Here is a 19,209-nt window from a genome sequence, read left to right as displayed (position 1 = left end):
GAGTTTTAGGCTTATGTTAAGTGAATAAACTTTTTATTCACGATTAGGGTTGATGTAATGTGAAGGGAAACCTGAACGAAAGTTTATTAAATGAAATATATTTATGAAGGAGAAAGTTCAGGAAAGTTCAAGGATTCATTATGATCGATAAAAGTTATAGCACGAACGTTTTACGCTTAAACCTAGGTCAGAAACCCTAGTATATAACTAATTTTCACTTTTGGGCACGCTGGCAGTTAATTCAAAAATCTTCAGAGAAATGTTAGAATTTCTCTTCTTCCATATATAACAATCGTTTCGAGGCGAAACTCTAGGATCTACGAACGTCCGATTCCAATCATCGGAAGTTTGCCGAAACCGAATCCTGGTATTTCAAAACCCTAGAATTTCCCGACTTTGAGGACTTTATCTATTCAGAGCTTCAAATGAATATTCCACACGGTACACCCATTTCTCTTGATGATTTCAATCTTTCTTCAGAAGGAAGTTTTCCATTCCGACATTCGAGGCAAAAAGCAACTTATCGGGTAAAATAGTTTTACACCGACTTTGCACCGACTTTGCATTAGTTGCCAAAAATACAAGGAGACATCTTCTTAGTTTGGGAATTCCTTTGCCAAAACCTATCTTAGAATTCATGGAGAATGACGCCGGAAAAATCGGGTTCGCGAGACTTTCTTTTTTCCCGCGAATTTCCACCTTCTATATATAGCAAACAAAGGAAGAAAAAACACAATTTTCCTCCATTTTCTCTCCTCTAAACCGCGGCCAAGAACAAGGAAGAAGGAAGAAGAGTTTTTTCTTCATCGTTTGCTTGATCGTTGATCCGTTAGTTGCTACTTCAAGGCTTCGAGGTATAGTCGCTAATCCTTACCTCCGATCGCTTTTTCCATAGCTTTTCTGTAGAGTTTTCTGAGTGGATAGTTTATGGGTTTTTTGCAAAACTATCCTGAATCTTTCATTTCTGATTCTAAACCTCTTCTATGTATGCCCAAGATCACTTCTGCCGGATTAGATTTTCCGTTATGTCGCCGGAATTCCGTCGGAATCAATTTGAACCTAAAATACCCATTTTATGTAGTTTTTAGTAAAGTTCCAATCTTTAGGCTGGTAAACTATCGCCTTAGCTTAGTGCTAGTAGGATTAGTTGTCATAAACGTCGTTGGTGACGTCCCTGCAAATTTTATTTTTGGGATTTCAGTTTTGAAAATCCTAAGTTAAAAATCATGACCAAAATACCCCTGCGACAGTTTTCGATCCGATAATTTTTTCCGAGTTCAGAATACCCTTAGTTACGGCTTATGAAAGCATAGGAACCAAGTTTGATCGAAGAAAAATCGAGCCCCATAATTAGCCAAAGTGGCCGAGCCCTATTAAGGGGGAGGAAGAAATTTCTTTTTTCCGAAAACTTGTCTTTCGCGCTAGATTATCGTACCTTAGAGTATAGATTACTTCGAGTAACCTTAGTAAGTATCGATAGCTTAGTTTCCGATAGATTCTGATTGATTTTTTGTGGTTTTGTTCTAAAGGTGATTTTGAGGAATTTCCTGAGGATCAACACCTTGCTTGTGAAGAAGAGTTTGAAGTTTTTGCTGGAGAACCTTCAGGTGAGGGCATCTCACTGAATCTCTAGTTAATGCTTAGGGTCGATGCTTTCGACATTGTTTACTGTTTATGCACTTGTTTGTGTTTGATTGAAAATGTTTTCTGAGGCTTCGGCTGACAATGTAGATGATTCATCTACTGAATGTTTTTGAAGATTGACTTACATGCTATGTGCTATGTGGGTAATCTAGGATGTGTGGTGCATGCTTTATATGCTAAGTGCTAAGTGTTTATGAAGCGATTTATTGATATATGACATGTTGTTGATTGTGATGATTTAAATATGCTTTACACTGAAAATCTGAGATTCTGAATGGTGAGAATAGCGGGCAGGTCATGCCGATTTTATTTTGAGAGTTTTGAGAAAGTTTGATAGGACGAACGAGGTTCGGGCCTTGTATAGGGTTTATGGATCGAGACATTCTCTGGAGTCATTTGGGGATTCGAAGATCCCGAGAATTATAGGAATTGCGATAAGACTAAAAAGGATATTATTTTGAAAAGAAAATTCATAAGACATTAAACAACCTCTAAATCGTTAAGTAAGGGTAATAATCTCGAAAGGAGGCTTTGGATGAAAATCATAGTTTGGAAAACGAGAAGTGTCGTTGGATCCAAGTGTTGAGTCTGTTGTTGTTGTGCTGTTGGAGCAGCGTTGGTTGTTGTGCTGTTGGAGCAGCTATGTTGTGGGGCTATCTGGGGATAAGTCCGGGGAACCGTTAGTTCCCGAGTATGTGATACCCTTGTGCTGTTGGAGCAGCGATGTGTGTTGTGAAGAAGTGTCTTTTGTCGCAGAATCGACTTTGCCTTAGGGTAAGATTTTAGAGACTTTAATTTACCTAGAACACGTGGCGACGTGTCGAGTGAGGACGGAGACGTTGTTTGACTAATCATCCTGCATTCATGCAACATTAATGGGGTATTAACACAGGACGTACTCTGGACCTCGTCGGATTCCAAAATGGTCATAAGACCCGGATTTCCGTGATAGAGCGTCTGTAGACGTCTCTTGTAGCAGACCGAAATGGCAGACCTACGGGTTACGGCTGATCTGACTACCGTTGTTGTTGGAGTAAGAGGCACGCGGGCCGAAATGGCACCACCGTGGCTGGTGAAGGGCTGATCCGTTGATGTCCATCCGTTCCGGATTGCATATTGGTTGACTGGGTTAACCTGCATACATATCATGCAACATGCATACTAATTTAGTTGTTGAGTGTGATTGCTATTTGATTATCTTACTTGTAACATGCTAAGTGTTATTATTGCGTTCATGTTATTGTGGAACATGCAACCCTAGGAATGATATCTTTAGCTATAAGCCTAAGTGGCTATCTATTATTTGTACCTATTGGGTTTATTATCTACATAGTTCTTTAGAGTTGACCCTCGCGTCTTCTGTGTGTGTTTTGGCGGACAACGCCTTTTGTCAGATGAACATTGCGGATTGGTTCGCAATGGTCCACCCTTCGGGGGGGATTAGATACGAGATGATCGACCAGGACGACCCCGGGTCGTGGGTGGTTGACCCCGCGAGCCACCGAGCGACGTATTCGGGGCGTATCATGGAGGACCACGTGGATAGTGGAGGACTCTTGAGGTCAGGAGTGTTGAGGCGATGCTCTATCAGCTTCAACTTGCCACCGGGCGTTCACTGTGGACCAGGTCTTGGAGGAGCACCGCCGCCACCGTCATCTTCAGAGGAGGAGGATCCCTCAGAGGAGATTCCAGTGGGAGTGCCTTCGGCAGGGTCTAGTGCACCCTCCGTTGCGATCATTGATGATCAGGGTTCGGGCCCTAAGCCCGTGAGTCCAGCATCGGAGAGCGTTGCAGGAGCGAGGGGAGGACGGATAGGGTTGATAGACTTGGTCGTTCTGGATTCTGATTCAGACGACGATCATGCTAGCACATAGTTTTGAGTGTTGGTATGAGCTCCTCTAGTTAGGATTAGTGTAGGAGTAGAGTTTTAGCTCTGACAGTCTTGCTTCATTCGTTACTTAGGGGACAGGGTAGATCCGCCTATAGCTTTTTGTGTGGTTTCCTTACGGGAATCACAGAGAGTTGGTTGGACTTAGGAGGTCTTATTTTCAGGCCATGGGGTCAGCTGATTCTCAGTTTTGAGGGATGGTGTTGCGGGCACTTCACCCTTTTCATTTGGTTTGTATATATTGCCTACGGGCATTGCACTTTTCTTTCCGTCACTGGAGGTTACTCGTGACGAGGTTGTTACTTACAGCGGGGGCTGTGTATATATTGTATATTAGTTTTATTACTTTTCGCATTTGGGTTTTAGTTAATTCAGTCTTGTCTTAGTTATTATCAAAAAAAAATATTCACGTTTTTCCGCATTAAGTTTACTTTTGGTTACTAAAGTGACGCCACCGAAAATCGGGGTGTTACATTGTGGTATCAGAGCACGGTCGAGTCTTTCGGGAGTTGTTGGGGAATAGGTCTTCTGTGCTAGGTTGTGTGACTCTGCAAAGAGTGAAAATTGATTGTCTGCAAGCGATTTTTCGCTTAAAAATTGATTGAAGTTATTGCTTACTCATATTGTATAGTGATGCTAGATGCTATCTTATGATAAGTACTGACTGTTTGCTTCCTTTAACAGAATATGGTGAATAATAACCAGCTAGCTGAGATGATGGCCACTATGGCCCAAGCGGTAACAGCGCAGGCCCAAGCGGTAACCGCACAGGCAAATGATAATGCCATGAGGCGTGCTACTGAAGAAGCACGTGAACAACATCAGTGCCAGAGGGAAATAACTCTGGACCAGAACAAAGGCCTCAATGACTTCAGGAGGCAAAACCCACCCAAGTTCTCTGGTGGTACTGATCCAGACAAAGCAGATCTCTGGATTCAGGAGGTTGAAAAGATATTCGGCGTCCTACAGACTGTTGAGGGTGCCAAGGTGGGCATGGCGACTTATCTGTTGCTCGATGATGCCGAGTACTGGTGGAAGGGCCACAAGGGGATCATGGAAGCCAACCATGAAGAGGTTAACTGGAACTCTTTCCGGGACGCATTCTTGGAGAAATACTTTCCAACTAGTGCTCGGGATGAGCGGGAGTCCCAGTTTCTAACCCTCCGTCAGGGAGGTATGTCTGTACCGGAATTTGCTTCGAAGCTGGAGTCTCTGGCCAAGCATTTCCAATTCTTCCACGACCATGTGAACGAGCGCTACATGTGCAAGCGTTTCGTGAATGGGTTGAGGCCAGATATTGAGGACTCAGTGAGGCCGCTGGGAATCATGCGATTCCAATCTTTGGTTGAGAAGGCCACGGAGGTGGAACTGATGAAGAACCGGAGGCTAAACCGGGCTGGAGCTGGAGGGCCGATGAGGTCGGGTCCTCAGAATGTTCAGAATCGAGGGAGGTTTCAAAACAGGAGGCCATATCAGCGTCCTGCTGGAAGGGGATTTGCCTCGGGATCTTACAGGCCCATGGTGGGTGCTGCTGGTGGTTCAGGAGGTCAGACTCAGAACCGGGAACTGACTTGCTTCAAGTGTGGAAAGCAAGGGCATTATGCTCGTGATTGTCCCGACACGAGACCTCAATGTTACAACTGTAACAAACTGGGGCATACTGCGGCACAGTGCAAGGTACCAAAGGCGGAATCAGCCGTCAACACTGCCCGAGGGAAGCGTCCTGCTGCGAAGGCGAGAGTCTACACCATGGATGGTGAGGATGCTGAGGGGGTCGATGGACTGATTAGAGGCGACGGCGAGATTGACGGTAACCTTCTATCCGTACTTTTTGATTCCGGTGCAACGCATTCTTTTATCTCTAGAGAGTGTGCAATCAGATTAAGACTTCCTATTACTGCTTTGAGCTTCGATCTGATAGTTGCTACTCCTGCCAAGACTCTACTTGCTAATTCAGCATGCATGTATTGTCCGATAACATACAACAATAGGATCTACCATGCTAACCTAGTATGCCTAACTCTTAAGAACCTAGATGTTATCCTAGGAATGGATTGGTTGTCCCGCTATCATTGTCTTTTGGACTGCAACCGAAAGAGAGTGGTATTCCCTGATTCGGATCTTTCCGAGTATCTATCTGCCAATCACATCAGCGTCGCTTTGAACGAGGGATCTCAGGAGTATTCTGTTTTGCTAAGCTTGGAGAGCAAAGGGAACCCAGAAGTTGGCAGTATTCCAGTGGTGAAGGAATTCACAGACGTTTTTCCTGGCGATGTACCTGGATTGCCGCCTGTACGCGACATTGAGTTTGCGATAGACATCGTACCGGGAACAGGGCCGATATCGATTGCACCATATCGTATGGCACCTGCGGAGCTAGTGGAACTGAAGTCCCAACTCGAAGATCTTCTGTCGAAGGGATTCATACGACCAAGCGTTTCACCTTGGGGAGCTCCAGTCTTATTGGTGAAGAAGAAGGACGGGAAATCGAGATTATGTGTTGACTACCGGCAACTGAACAAAGTAACCGCCAAGAATAGGTATCCGTTACCTAGGATTGATGATTTGATGGATCAACTGCGAGGAGCTACGATATTCTCGAAGATCGACCTGAAGTCGGGTTATCATCAAATCAGGGTCAAGACCGAGGATATCCAGAAGACGGCATTCAGAACCCGTTATGGACACTATGAGTACTTAGTGATGCCATTTGGGGTAACGAACGCACCTGCAATATTCATGGCTTACATGAATATGACTTTTCATACGTTCCTGGATCGATTCGTCGTGGTGTTTATCGACGATATCTTAATCTACTCGAAGAATGCCGAAGACCACGAGGAGCACTTGCGACAAGTTTTACAAGTGCTGAGGGAGAAGGAGTTGTATGCCAATCCTTCCAAGTGCGAATTTTGGCTCGAAGAGGTAAAATTCTTAGGTCATGTGATCTCTAAGGAGGGAATAGCTGTGGACCCAGCAAAGGTGGAGACCGTATTGTCATGGGAACGGCCGAAGACAGTGACGGAGATCAGAAGTTTTGTCGGTTTGGCGGGATACTATCGCCGTTTTATCGAGAATTTCGCGAAGATAGTTGGACCTTTGACTCAACTGACGAGGAAGGACCAACCTTTTGCATGGACTGAAGCGTGCGAGACTAGCATTCAGACGATGAAGGAACGGTTGACGACGTCACCTGTACTCGTCTTACCGCAACCTGAGGAACCTTATGAGGTATACTGTGATGCTTCACATCAAGGTTTGGGATGTGTGCTGATGCAACATCGGAAGGTGGTTGCTTATGCTTCAAGACAACTGAAGGTGCATGAGAAGAATTATCCAACTCATGACTTGGAACTAGCTGCGATCGTATTTGCACTGAAGATTTGGAGGCATCACTTGTATGGATGCAATTTCACTATATTCAGTGATCATAAGAGCTTGAAGTACTTGTTTGAGCAGAAGGAGCTGAACATGAGGCAGCGTCGGTGGATGGAGTTTCTTAAAGATTACGAGTTCACTCTACAATATCATCCTGGAAAGGCGAACGTTGTTGCTGATGCCTTGAGCAGGAAGATGCACATCTCGTCGATGATGGTGAAGGAGCTGCAGCTGTTAGAGCAATTTCGAGATTTGAGCTTGGATGTGAGATTGTCCGAGGGAGAACTGAAGTTCGGGATGATCAGAATTACCAATGGATTGATGGAAGAAATCCGAGATCAACAGTTACAAGATGAGTTTCTGCTCGGGAAAAGGAATTTGGTAAGTCAAGGTAAAGACCCAGAATTCAAGGTAGGAAGTGACAACATCCTACGGTGCAAGGATAGGGTTTGTGTGCCTAACAACCCTGAATTGAGAAGATTGATTATGGATGAAGGTCACAAGAGCAAGTTAAGCATTCATCCTGGAATGAAGAAGATGTACCAAGACTTGAAGATGAATTTTTGGTGGCCAGGAATGAAAAGACAAGTGGCGGAGTATGTAGCTGCATGTCTGACATGTCAGAAGGCGAAGGTGGAACATCAGAAGTCTTCAGGTATGCTACAAAGCTTGGATGTGCCAGAATGGAAATGGGATAGCATATCGATGGATTTCGTCGTGGCTTTGCCAAGAACCCAGAAGGGATACGATTCTATTTGGGTAATCGTGGATCGACTGACTAAGTCGGCTCATTTCGTACCGGTGAGGACTACGTACAACGTGGAGAAACTATCAGAGTTATATATAGCGGAGATTGTACGACTTCACGGAGTACCGACAAGTATTGTATCCGATCGAGACCCGAAGTTTACATCACATTTTTGGGGAGCTCTTCAAGAGGCTTTGGGAACAAGGCTGAGACTAAGTTCTGCTTATCATCCGCAGACTGATGGACAGACTGAGAGAACTATTCAGTCGTTGGAGGATTTGCTACGCGCTTGCGTTCTGGACAACAAGGGCAGTTGGGATACCTTATTGCCATTGATTGAGTTCACGTACAACAACAGTTTTCATACGAGCATTGGTATGGCACCGTATGAGGCTTTGTATGGCCGCAAGTGTAGAACACCTTTGTGTTGGTACCAAAACGGAGAAAATCTGTTGGTAGGACCAGAACTTCTGCAACAGACCACTGAGAAGATCAAGCAGATCAGAGAGAAGATGAGGACTTCTCAGAGTAGACAGAAGAGTTATGCAGATCAGAGGCGCAGAACTCTGGAGTTCGAAGAAGGAGATCATGTATTTCTGAGAGTTACTCAGACGACGGGTGTTGGTCGAGCAATCAAGTCAAAGAAGCTTACGCCCAAGTTTATTGGACCGTATCAGATCACTCGTCGAATTGGACCAGTCGCATATCAGATTGCACTACCTCCATTTCTATCAAACATTCATGATGTATTCCACGTGTCACAATTGAGGAAATATATTGCGGATCCGACACATGTTATCGAGCTGGATGACATTGAGTTGAAGGATGATCTGTCTTTCGAGACACCGCCAATTAGCATTGGTGACACCAGGATAAAACAGTTGAGAGGGAAAGAGATCGAGCTAGTGAAGGTCATTTGGAACAAAGACACTGGTGATGCGACATGGGAGCTGAAGGAGAAGATTCAAGAACAATATCCAGAACTATTTACTAACCCTTAAGTTTCGAGGTCGAAACTTTCTTTTTGGAGGGTAGTAATGTAAGGCCCGAGTTTTAGGCTTATGTTAAGTGAATAAACTTTTTATTCACGATTAGGGTTGATGTAATGTGAAGGGAAACCTGAACGAAAGTTTATTAAATGAAATATATTTATGAAGGAGAAAGTTCAGGAAAAGTTCAAGGATTTCATTATGATCGATAAAAGTTATAGCACGAACGTTTTACGCTTAAACCTAGGTCAGAAACCCTAGTATATAACTAATTTTCACTTTTGGGCACGCTGGCAGTTAATTCCAAAAATCTTCAGAGAAATGTTAGAATTTCTCTTCTTCCATATATAACAATCGTTTCGAGGCGAAACTCTAGGATCTACGAACGTCCGATTCCAATCATCGGAAGTTTGCCGAAACCGAATCCCTGGTATTTCAAAACCCTAGAATTTCCCGACTTTGAGGACTTTATCTATTCAGAGCTTCAAATGAATATTCCACACGCGTACACCCATTTCTCTTGATGATTTCAATCTTTCTTCAGAAGGAAGTTTTCCATTCCGACATTCGAGGCAAAAAGCAACTTATCGGGTAAAATAGTTTTACACCGACTTTGCACCGACTTTGCATTAGTTGCCAAAAATACAAGGAGACATCTTCTTAGTTTGGGAATTCCTTTGCCAAAACCTATCTTAGAATTCATGGAGAATGACGCCGGAAAAATCGGGTTCGCGAGACTTTCTTTTTCCCGCGAATTTCCACCTTCTATATATAGCAAACAAAGGAAGAAAAAACACAATTTTCCTCCATTTTCTCTCCTCTAAACCGCGGCCAAGAACAAGGAAGAAGGAAGAAGAGTTTTTCTTCATCGTTTGCTTGATCGTTGATCCGTTAGTTGCTACTTCAAGGCTTCGAGGTATAGTCGCTAATCCTTACCTCCGATCGCTTTTTCCATAGCTTTTCTGTAGAGTTTTCTGAGTGGATAGTTTATGGGTTTTTGCAAAACTATCCTGAATCTTTCATTTCTGATTCTAAACCTCTTCTATGTATGCCCAAGATCACTTCTGCCGGATTAGATTTTCCGTTATGTCGCCGGAATTCCGTCGGAATCAATTTGAACCTAAAATACCCATTTTATGTAGTTTTTAGTAAAGTTCCAATCTTTAGGCTGTAAACTATCGCCTTAGCTTAGTGCTAGTAGGATTAGTTGTCATAAACGTAGTTGGTGACGTCCCTGCAAAATTTTATTTTTGGGATTTCAGTTTTGAAAATCCTAAGTTAAAAATCATGACCAAAATACCCCTGCGACAGTTTTCGATCCGATAATTTTTCCGAGTTCAGAATACCCTTAGTTACGGCTTATGAAAGCATAGGAACCAAGTTTGATCGAAGAAAAATCGAGCCCCATAATTAGCCAAAGTGGCCGAGCCCTATTAAGGGGGAGGAAGAAATTTCTTTTTTCCGAAAACTTGTCTTTCGCGCTAGATTATCGTACCTTAGAGTATAGATTACTTCGAGTAACCTTAGTAAGTATCGATAGCTTAGTTTCCGATAGATTCTGATTGATTTTTTGTGGTTTTGTTCTAAAGGTGATTTTGAGGAATTTCCTGAGGATCAACACCTTGCTTGTGAAGAAGAGTTTGAAGTTTTTGCTGGAGAACCTTCAGGTGAGGGCATCTCACTGAATCTCTAGTTAATGCTTAGGGTCGATGCTTTCGACATTGTTTACTGTTTATGCACTTGTTTGTGTTTGATTGAAAATGTTTTCTGAGGCTTCGGCTGACAATGTAGATGATTCATCTACTGAATGTTTTTGAAGATTGACTTACATGCTATGTGCTATGTGGGTAATCTAGGATGTGTGGTGCATGCTTTATATGCTAAGTGCTAAGTGTTTATGAAGCGATTTATTGATATATGACATGTTGTTGATTGTGATGATTTAAATATGCTTTACACTGAAAATCTGAGATTCTGAATGGTGAGAATAGCGGGCAGGTCATGCCGATTTTATTTTGAGAGTTTTGAGAAAGTTTGATAGGACGAACGAGGTTCGGGCCTTGTATAGGGTTTATGGATCGAGACATTCTCTGGAGTCATTTGGGGATTCGAAGATCCCGAGAACTTATAGGAATTGCGATAAGACTAAAAAGGATATTATTTTGAAAAGAAAATTCATAAGACATTAAACAACCTCTAAATCGTTAAGTAAGGGTAATAATCTCGAAAGGAGGCTTTGGATGAAAATCATAGTTTGGAAAACGAGAAGTGTCGTTGGATCCAAGTGTTGAGTCTGTTGTTGTTGTGCTGTTGGAGCAGCGTTGGTTGTTGTGCTGTTGGAGCAGCTATGTTGTGGGGCTATCCTGGGGATAAGTCCGGGGAACCGTTAGTTCCCGAGTATGTGATACCCTTGTGCTGTTGGAGCAGCGATGTGTGTTGTGAAGAAGTGTCTTTTGTCGCAGAATCGACTTTGCCTTAGGGTAAGATTTTAGAGACTTTAATTTACCTAGAACACGTGGCGACGTGTCGAGTGAGGACGGAGACGTTGTTTGACTAATCATCCTGCATTCATGCAACATTAATGGGGTATTAACACAGGACGTACTCTGGACCTCGTCGGATTCCAAAATGGTCATAAGACCCGGATTTCCGTGATAGAGCGTCTGTAGACGTCTCTTGTAGCAGACCGAAATGGCAGACCTACGGGTTACGGCTGATCTGACTACCGTTGTTGTTGGAGTAAGAGGCACGCGGGCCGAAATGGCACCACCGTGGCTGGTGAAGGGCTGATCCGTTGATGTCCATCCGTTCCGGATTGCATATTGGTTGACTGGGTTAACCTGCATACATATCATGCAACATGCATACTAATTTAGTTGTTGAGTGTGATTGCTATTTGATTATCTTACTTGTAACATGCTAAGTGTTATTATTGCGTTCATGTTATTGTGGAACATGCAACCCTAGGAATGATATCTTTAGCTATAAGCCTAAGTGGCTATCTATTATTTGTACCTATTGGGTTTATTATCTACATAGTTCTTTAGAGTTGACCCTCGCGTCTTCTGTGTGTGTTTTGGCGGACAACGCCTTTTGTCAGATGAACATTGCGGATTGGTTCGCAATGGTCCACCCTTCGGGGGGGATTAGATACGAGATGATCGACCAGGACGACCCCGGGTCGTGGGTGGTTGACCCCGCGAGCCACCGAGCGACGTATTCGGGGCGTATCATGGAGGACCACGTGGATAGTGGAGGACTCTTGAGGTCAGGAGTGTTGAGGCGATGCTCTATCAGCTTCAACTTGCCACCGGGCGTTCACTGTGGACCAGGTCTTGGAGGAGCACCGCCGCCACCGTCATCTTCAGAGGAGGAGGATCCCTCAGAGGAGATTCCAGTGGGAGTGCCTTCGGCAGGGTCTAGTGCACCCTCCGTTGCGATCATTGATGATCAGGGTTCGGGCCCTAAGCCCGTGAGTCCAGCATCGGAGAGCGTTGCAGGAGCGAGGGGAGGACGGATAGGGTTGATAGACTTGGTCGTTCTGGATTCTGATTCAGACGACGATCATGCTAGCACATAGTTTTGAGTGTTGGTATGAGCTCCTCTAGTTAGGATTAGTGTAGGAGTAGAGTTTTAGCTCTGACAGTCTTGCTTCATTCGTTACTTAGGGGACAGGGTAGATCCGCCTATAGCTTTTTGTGTGGTTTCCTTACGGGAATCACAGAGAGTTGGTTGGACTTAGGAGGTCTTATTTTCAGGCCATGGGGTCAGCTGATTCTCAGTTTTGAGGGATGGTGTTGCGGGCACTTCACCCTTTTCATTTGGTTTGTATATATTGCCTACGGGCATTGCACTTTTCTTTCCGTCACTGGAGGTTACTCGTGACGAGGTTGTTACTTACAGCGGGGGCTGTGTATATATTGTATATTAGTTTTATTACTTTTCGCATTTGGGTTTTAGTTAATTCAGTCTTGTCTTAGTTATTATCAAAAAAAAAATATTCACGTTTTTCCGCATTAAGTTTACTTTTGGTTACTAAAGTGACGCCACCGAAAATCGGGGTGTTACAGCGTCGGCTTTATTTAATCATCATGCATTCATGCCTAAAAAGTAAAAACCCCTCACTTTCTCATAATTAAATTTGACTTTGAACTTGATTTTATAACATGTTTTCAATTGTAATTTGTAAACTTGCTTAATTTGGTCTGCCAGCTAAATGAAGAGATGCATAAATTATAGTTGGATCTTGGATCCACCGACTTTTCATCATCTTTACACCGTCAACCAATCAGATTTCAAAGATATGAGAAAATCTCTTTTTTTATTCAATTTCATTAATTGACGTGGCACATCCTTGAAATCTGATTGGTTGACAGTGTAAAAAAACTTTACACCGTCAGTGCATCATCCTTTTTCGCTTATTATTTTACCAATTTATCCTTTATAAAATAAAAATGATAACATAATTATCAAATTTAATAAATAATAAACAATTCAATTTTTTTTGATGTATTCACACCAACACCAAATGGAAAATACTATTAGTATTGTTTGTAGCATTGGCATCAATGTCATATTTCAAAACAATTTCCACTGATCTCTCTTTAAAATAATGTAAAGACAGCCAATGTTTTCCTCTGTAACCAGAGGATCATGTCCATGTTCACAACAAAGAAAGCATGAAAGAATTGAAACACATAGAATAAACCATCAGCTTTTAATTGTATTTCGCATGTTTGAAGCTTGATGTGGAAGCCCGATATGGCAACGATGTTTTACAAAATAGATTAAGCAACCGCACCACACCGATATAGAATAGAACAAAAATGATCTAACCGGAGCAATCTGCAAAAGTACCAGCCTCCCCAGCTAGTTTTGATTGTTACAAGCACTTTAGAGAACTCAGAATATGTGCAATATAAATTTGAGGACATTAGCAATCACACTCAGCAATGCCAACAGAGAAGCTTGGTTCTGAATATACTAGCTGAATACTATGTACAAGTCTATTTACCAACAGAGATACCTGAGTTCATGTACTTTCAACTTTGTTAACTTCGAAGGTTTGTATAGAGAGGGGATGCAGAGGGGCGGGGATAAGATGACAGGGTCCTCACACGGCCAACATCATCAGCACTTTTTCTACGCATTCGAGCTCCATTAGCAGAAGCATTTTGATTGCCTCCTTTCACTTTAGAAACCTGCAGCTGCTCCAAAGCTTTAACTACTTCATCCATGTTTGGCCTGAACTTGGATTCGGTTGATAGGCAGCGCAAAGCAAGGGTGGCCACCTTGTAGGCCTCATCGCTTGAATACTGCCCTTCGAGCCGGCTGTCCAACACTCGGAAAACCTTACGCTTGTTAGCCAGGTAGGGTTTAGCCCATTCCACCAAGTTGTGTTGTCCAGATGGTCTATTCTTGTCCACTGCCTTCTTACCAGATAGCATTTCCAGCAGGACAACTCCAAAACTATAGACATCACTCTTAGCAGTAAGATGACCTACGATAACAATGTTTTTAGCCATTAAACAGAAAGCTACTAAGCTGAGTCTAGCATAACTTAAAAACTCATCAAAGGAAAAACAAATGGTTCAGTAACATGAAACTAAAAATACCAGTGGCTAGATATTCAGGAGCTGCATATCCATAGGTTCCCATTACCCTGGTGGAGACATGACTTTTGTCACCTGTTGGACCATCCTTTGCCAGCCCAAAATCAGAAAGCTTTGCAGTATAGTTCTGTGATCAAATCAAGAAATATGTTTCAGATATGCTATGCAAATAACTTCTTTCATAGTCTCGTTCGATATTGTTTAAACCTATTTCCGTAATTATACATTGAAAGAAAAATATCAGAATTCCACATACTGAATCCAGCAAGACATTTGAAGTCTTAAAATCTCTATATATCACTTTTGTTTCAGCACTGTGCAGAAATGCAAGCCCTTTGGCAGCATCAAGAGCAACTTTCACACGGAGGCTCCAAGAAAGAGGTTGAAAATACGATCCTCCTGTCACAATAATATTGTCACTTTAACAGTGTTAAACAAACTTCTAAAGTTGAAACTATGTGAAAAGAAGGGACAGGAAGAACTCACTCCTGAACAAATGATTCTCCAAGCTCCCACGAGGCATAAATTCATAGACGAGAAGGCGGTGTTCATCCTCAAGGCAATACCCAATCAATTTCACTAGATGTGGATGAGAAAACTGTCCAAGATAGTTGACTTCAGCCTAAAGTGAAAACAGAAATACAGTAAGCGAAACTATGAATTGTCTGCACCACCAGGTATTCCAAGCTTAACTTAATATCATCATCATTTCATTTGGTACCAATAAAATTGTAGCAGATGTAGAATATGGTGATGTCAAATAATTCAGTGAGCTTAGAAGAACATGGAGAGATAAATAAGGCAAAATGAGACTTGCATCTTAAATCACTATCCATGCCTCGCCTAAACTAAGTGACAGATGCAGAGTTTGCTTCTTAAAAAGTATGAGCAAATGAATTAAGGAAGTGGATTAAACTCACCAACCACTCCCTGTGACCCTGGAAGCTTTCATGATTTAGCCTTTTCACAGCAATACCAATGCCAATGCCAGGTTTGGCAGCAGCCAATGTATTTTCATCAATCCACCCCTTGAAAACTGATCCAAACCCACCTTCTCCCAACACACTGTCTGGACGGAAGTTTCTGGTGGCTGTCTTAAGTTCTATGAAGGTAAAGCTCTTTACATTAGATGACTGCAAGATCTCACCCTCACTACGCGGAGTTTGAGCCACTGAAGCAGCCAAACCATTACTGTTTGCGCAGCTGAGATCATTTCCATTTGTACTCACATTCTTCGAACTTAACCCTGCTAAACCGGGCCAAATCCATTACAGTTAAACTTTGATCAATATCAAAACAAAACATAACATTCACTGAACTACCCAACTGGATCTTCAATTATGCTTATATAATGTAATGGAACAAATTTTTGGAATCATGCTTAAGACTACTACCTAAGGGAGCCTACAAATTTTTGTTTTATCCAAAAATGGAACTTAAAATTAGCATCAAAACAGGGTTAAAAAACAGTTAACATGATAAAATTGGGAAACATACCCAAATTCATATATTTTTACACCAAAAACCAAACATAGCCAGCAGAAATGAGTACAATTAACAAATCAAACGCACTAAACAGTTGGAAGCAGAGCTTAAACTACACCAAATCTAACTTCTCACACAGGACATAGCAATTGATATGAAAGCAGAACTGCACAAGCTGAAATGAATGATGCAAACAGCACACCAACTTGAAGAAGTTGTTGCAAAGAGGAAGAAAATTGTGGAACATACCAGTGTTATTGGGGCTTTCAGCTTTAATTTGAGCACTCAAACAAGCTCCCATGTTGTGGAGGCAGTTACAAAGATCTAGCAGATGTGCAGAAACCATGTGAGTTGAGCTGAATACAGAGAGAGAAAATGGAATGAAGGAAATATGAATGAAGGAAAAGGCGAAGAAGAACCTGTTTACACTTTGCAATGGTGATCCAGAGTCTAAACAGTAAGTAAGAGGGAGAGAGAGAGAGAGAGAGAGAGAGAGAGAGTTATTATATTAGTTGCTTATGGTGTGCTGGATTGTAAGGAAAAGCCATTAGAGAGAGAGAGAGAGAAAGGGACCCTTTTTTGGATGAATGAAAATAGTGGATGGGGATGCGGGGTTAGTTAATACAAAAGGAAGGTGGGTGTGTTATGGTGACCCGAATGGCATCCATGGAATGCAGTGCATATTTCATTACACTTGTAAAAAAATAACAAAACTCGTCCTCTCATTCTTACGAGGTCTAATTTACCTTTCACTAGATTAATACATTATTAACAATGTGTATGCATTGTTAAAATTGATATAAAGTTGTAACATTCTTGGTACAATAATGAAATATGTATGCACCGTTTAATGATGCATGTATCATTATTGTACATAAAATGCTAGCACTCTATCAATTTTGATATACTCCTACTTTTTTTCTCATTGCAAATTGCATCTCTTTTTTTTTATCTTATGATGTCACTCATTCATATTTTTTTGTTTATCTGTTTTCCTCAATTGGGATGTGAATGAATATGGAGCTTCAACTTTACATTAATATTAAATGCACCCTATATTGATGTCTATGGCCCTGCTCGTTCAATCACAATCTCTATCTTTTTGTTCACGGATTGTGCTTGCAATTTGCAAAGCAAACTGTCCTTGCTTTGCTATGTCCCCTTTGAAAATTCTACTGAGAGACTATGTACATGGGATTAGGTACACTGTCCTTGCTTGTTAATTGTTGTGCACTTGTTGCTATGCTTCTCCCCTTTGCATCTTCACACATTAATAGCTGCTTGAATATATTACGGTCCCATTCGTCTTGTTGAGCTCAGCGGCTACCCTCCCCTGCCTTTCATGTGGATGTATTAAAAATTGAAGAGTCCTATATTTTGTAAGGAAAAGTAGATGACAAAAAATAGATCTTGTGTTAAATTGTAAATTCAAATCTCATGTCTCATTGTTCTCATGACTTTAGGTCCCTGGTAAAAGAAATTAAATTAGATTTCTAATTTTCAAATTATTTAAATGTTATCCCTAACAATTTTTTTAGTCAAATTAAATCTAATTGCTTATCTGTCATTAAATTTTGACCGGTTTGGGCAAGAAATTTTTTTTTTAAATTACATTTAGTCCTTTGTCTTTCATCTTCATCTTTTTTTCTCTTCCACTTCATCTTTTTCCTCCATAATTCATGCATTTCCATAAATAAAAAACCCAGAAGAAACTCAATCTTCTTTATCTTCCTCCGTTCACCCACCATCATCCTCTTTTTTAATCTCTTCCCACTCAAACTGATTAAGTTTTCAGAAAAATTCATTAAACCTCAACTTCAAAGTTCAAACCAAACCCAGAAATCACGTTAAATAAGTAAAAAAATGGAATTAAGCCTAAATTTTGTTTGAACATACACATGCACGTTACCTTTATGATCTCGTTACCTAAGATAGGGAAAGGGAGGCCACATATTCAAGACCCGCGTGCATAATGTACGGAGGGTCGAAAATACATTAAAAACTTTAAGAATTAGATTGCTACACACGTGTTTCACCCTAATCATCAATCAACCTTAGGAGATTTCCTCTTCAAATAATTTTTTTCCATAAAAATATGTGGTAGAAATCAACTGAAATTGATCACCTCAAAAAACTGTTCACAAATGTAGCTAGAAGGCCACATAGTAAAGCATACTAAAAAAAGGAGTAACGAATAACTTTACAGATTATGAAAATCAAACAATCCCGTGAAATGAAAAAAAAAAAAAGTGCAGAGTACAAATTAAAAGTGTGTGAGGATCTATATATGATTTCACAGTTCAAAATAAGACCTTGATAGTAAGACGAGGGAAAGGGAAAGAGTAGGTATAGGTGTTTGCTTTGCGTGACCAATCTTCTTTTCACCAACCCATCATTCACTACTTCTCATGGATTGGACATGGATGGTAGAAATTTTATTTGGAATCTTAAAAATACAAATTAATGATGAATTACAATTCTTTGTTATATAGACAGAAAAATATTGTTAAATATATTTTTAGTCATGTAAAATAGGGTTGAATTGTATTTGGTTCCTCAAAAAAAAATTATAGCTTTTAGTTTCCAACATTAATAAAATATATGAAATTAGTCTTGTAGTGTATCTTGTGATAGTTTAAACTGTCGTTAATGTATTTTTGGTGCAGGAAAATTATCAGTAATACACAAAAACCGCCACAAAATGAGCAATTTGAACTAATTTCACATATTTCATCAATGTTCGGGACTAAAAACTATGAAATAAGGTTGGAGGGAACAAATCCAATTCATCTATACTTTATAGACTAAAAACATATTTAACCCAAATTTTATTTCATTTTCCAAAGTGCTTAATTATTTATTGTGAGTGTAAAGATTAGCCAGTTACATATAATTTTCTAAAATTAGAAATATTATTTATATGATTCAAAACTAAGATTTTACTTTCAAAAAAAAAAACTTGATTTTACAATAATTCTTGCATAGGCAGCATTGAATATAAATCAAACATAATCTATATAATTTTCCTTGACATTAGTTACTCTTTAATTTATTATTTAGACTATAAAGAACTGGCTTACAAATTTAGAAAAATTGGTTACCACAAAATCATAGCAAATCAAAGAAAAAAAAAAGACGAAACCCCTTCATTTTTAATGGGTAAAAAGAATTGCCCAATGCAAAAATGTTTATGCATTATTAAGGAAAAAACAATTTTCACACTCCAAAAATATTTTTATGCAAACTTTTATTTCTAGGTAGTAAAATACATTTTGGAAAAACTTAAGTAAAGTGTTTGGGAAAATAAAGTTATTAAGAATAAGAATAAGGTAAAAGAAATTCAAGGATAAAAACTACTTTCACACACCATTGCAACGGTTTTATGAAAAATATATATATATAGGTGAGAAAAGATATTTTGAAACTAGTAATGCAAAGTTCATAGGAAAATAAGGTTATTAGAAA

At 40.6% G+C, this 19,209-nt stretch overlaps 2 protein-coding genes across 5 annotated transcripts in view; one reads left to right on the top strand and one right to left on the bottom strand.

Moving 5' to 3' along the window:
* The window catches only part of LOC130744369 (uncharacterized), a 19,879-nt gene extending 7,012 nt beyond the window's left edge, over nucleotides 1–12,867 (top strand). Inside the window, exon 2 of the mRNA XM_057596561.1 lies at nucleotides 12,860–12,867. Within this exon, the coding sequence (XP_057452544.1) occupies nucleotides 12,860–12,867 (8 nt within the window). The remainder of the gene's footprint in view (nucleotides 1–12,859) is intronic.
* Nucleotides 12,868–13,327: 460 nt separating this feature from the next.
* LOC130743404 (probable serine/threonine-protein kinase PBL9) lies at nucleotides 13,328–16,336 on the bottom strand. Of its 4 annotated transcripts, none has more exons than XM_057595634.1 (7): nucleotides 16,164–16,336; nucleotides 15,994–16,068; nucleotides 15,180–15,508; nucleotides 14,746–14,881; nucleotides 14,516–14,658; nucleotides 14,263–14,386; nucleotides 13,328–14,147 (listed from the first exon to the last, which is right to left on the bottom strand). In XM_057595634.1, exons 2-7 carry the CDS (start codon nucleotides 16,043–16,045, stop codon nucleotides 13,699–13,701), a joined length of 1,233 nt encoding a protein of 410 aa, XP_057451617.1. In that variant the 5' UTR covers nucleotides 16,046–16,068; nucleotides 16,164–16,336; the 3' UTR covers nucleotides 13,328–13,698. The 4 variants fall into 4 exon arrangements, with proteins under 4 accessions (XP_057451617.1, XP_057451618.1, XP_057451615.1 ...); XM_057595635.1 differs by having other exon boundaries at nucleotides 15,180–15,505; nucleotides 16,164–16,335; XM_057595632.1 differs by lacking the exon at nucleotides 16,164–16,336 and having other exon boundaries at nucleotides 15,994–16,153.
* Between the last annotated feature and the right edge of the window lie 2,873 nt (nucleotides 16,337–19,209).

The sequence above is a fragment of the Lotus japonicus genome, chromosome 3 (genome assembly GCF_012489685.1).
Source record: "Lotus japonicus ecotype B-129 chromosome 3, LjGifu_v1.2".
NCBI classification, from domain to species: Eukaryota; Viridiplantae; Streptophyta; class Magnoliopsida; order Fabales; family Fabaceae; genus Lotus; species Lotus japonicus.
The sequence above is the reverse complement of the archived record's forward strand: the minus strand, read 5'-3'. Positions and strand labels throughout refer to the sequence as shown.

Coding starts and splice junctions, on each gene's coding strand:
- LOC130743404 (XM_057595632.1), bottom strand. CDS start 16,090: ATGGTTTCTGCACATCTGCTAGATCTTTGTAACTGCCTCCACAACATG. Junction 15,509..15,993: donor TGAAAGCCCCAATAACACTG/GTATGTTCCACA, acceptor GGCCCGGTTTAG/CAGGGTTAAGTTCGAAGAAT. Junction 14,148..14,262: donor TCCTGAATATCTAGCCACTG/GTATTTTTAGTT, acceptor TTGTTATCGTAG/GTCATCTTACTGCTAAGAGT.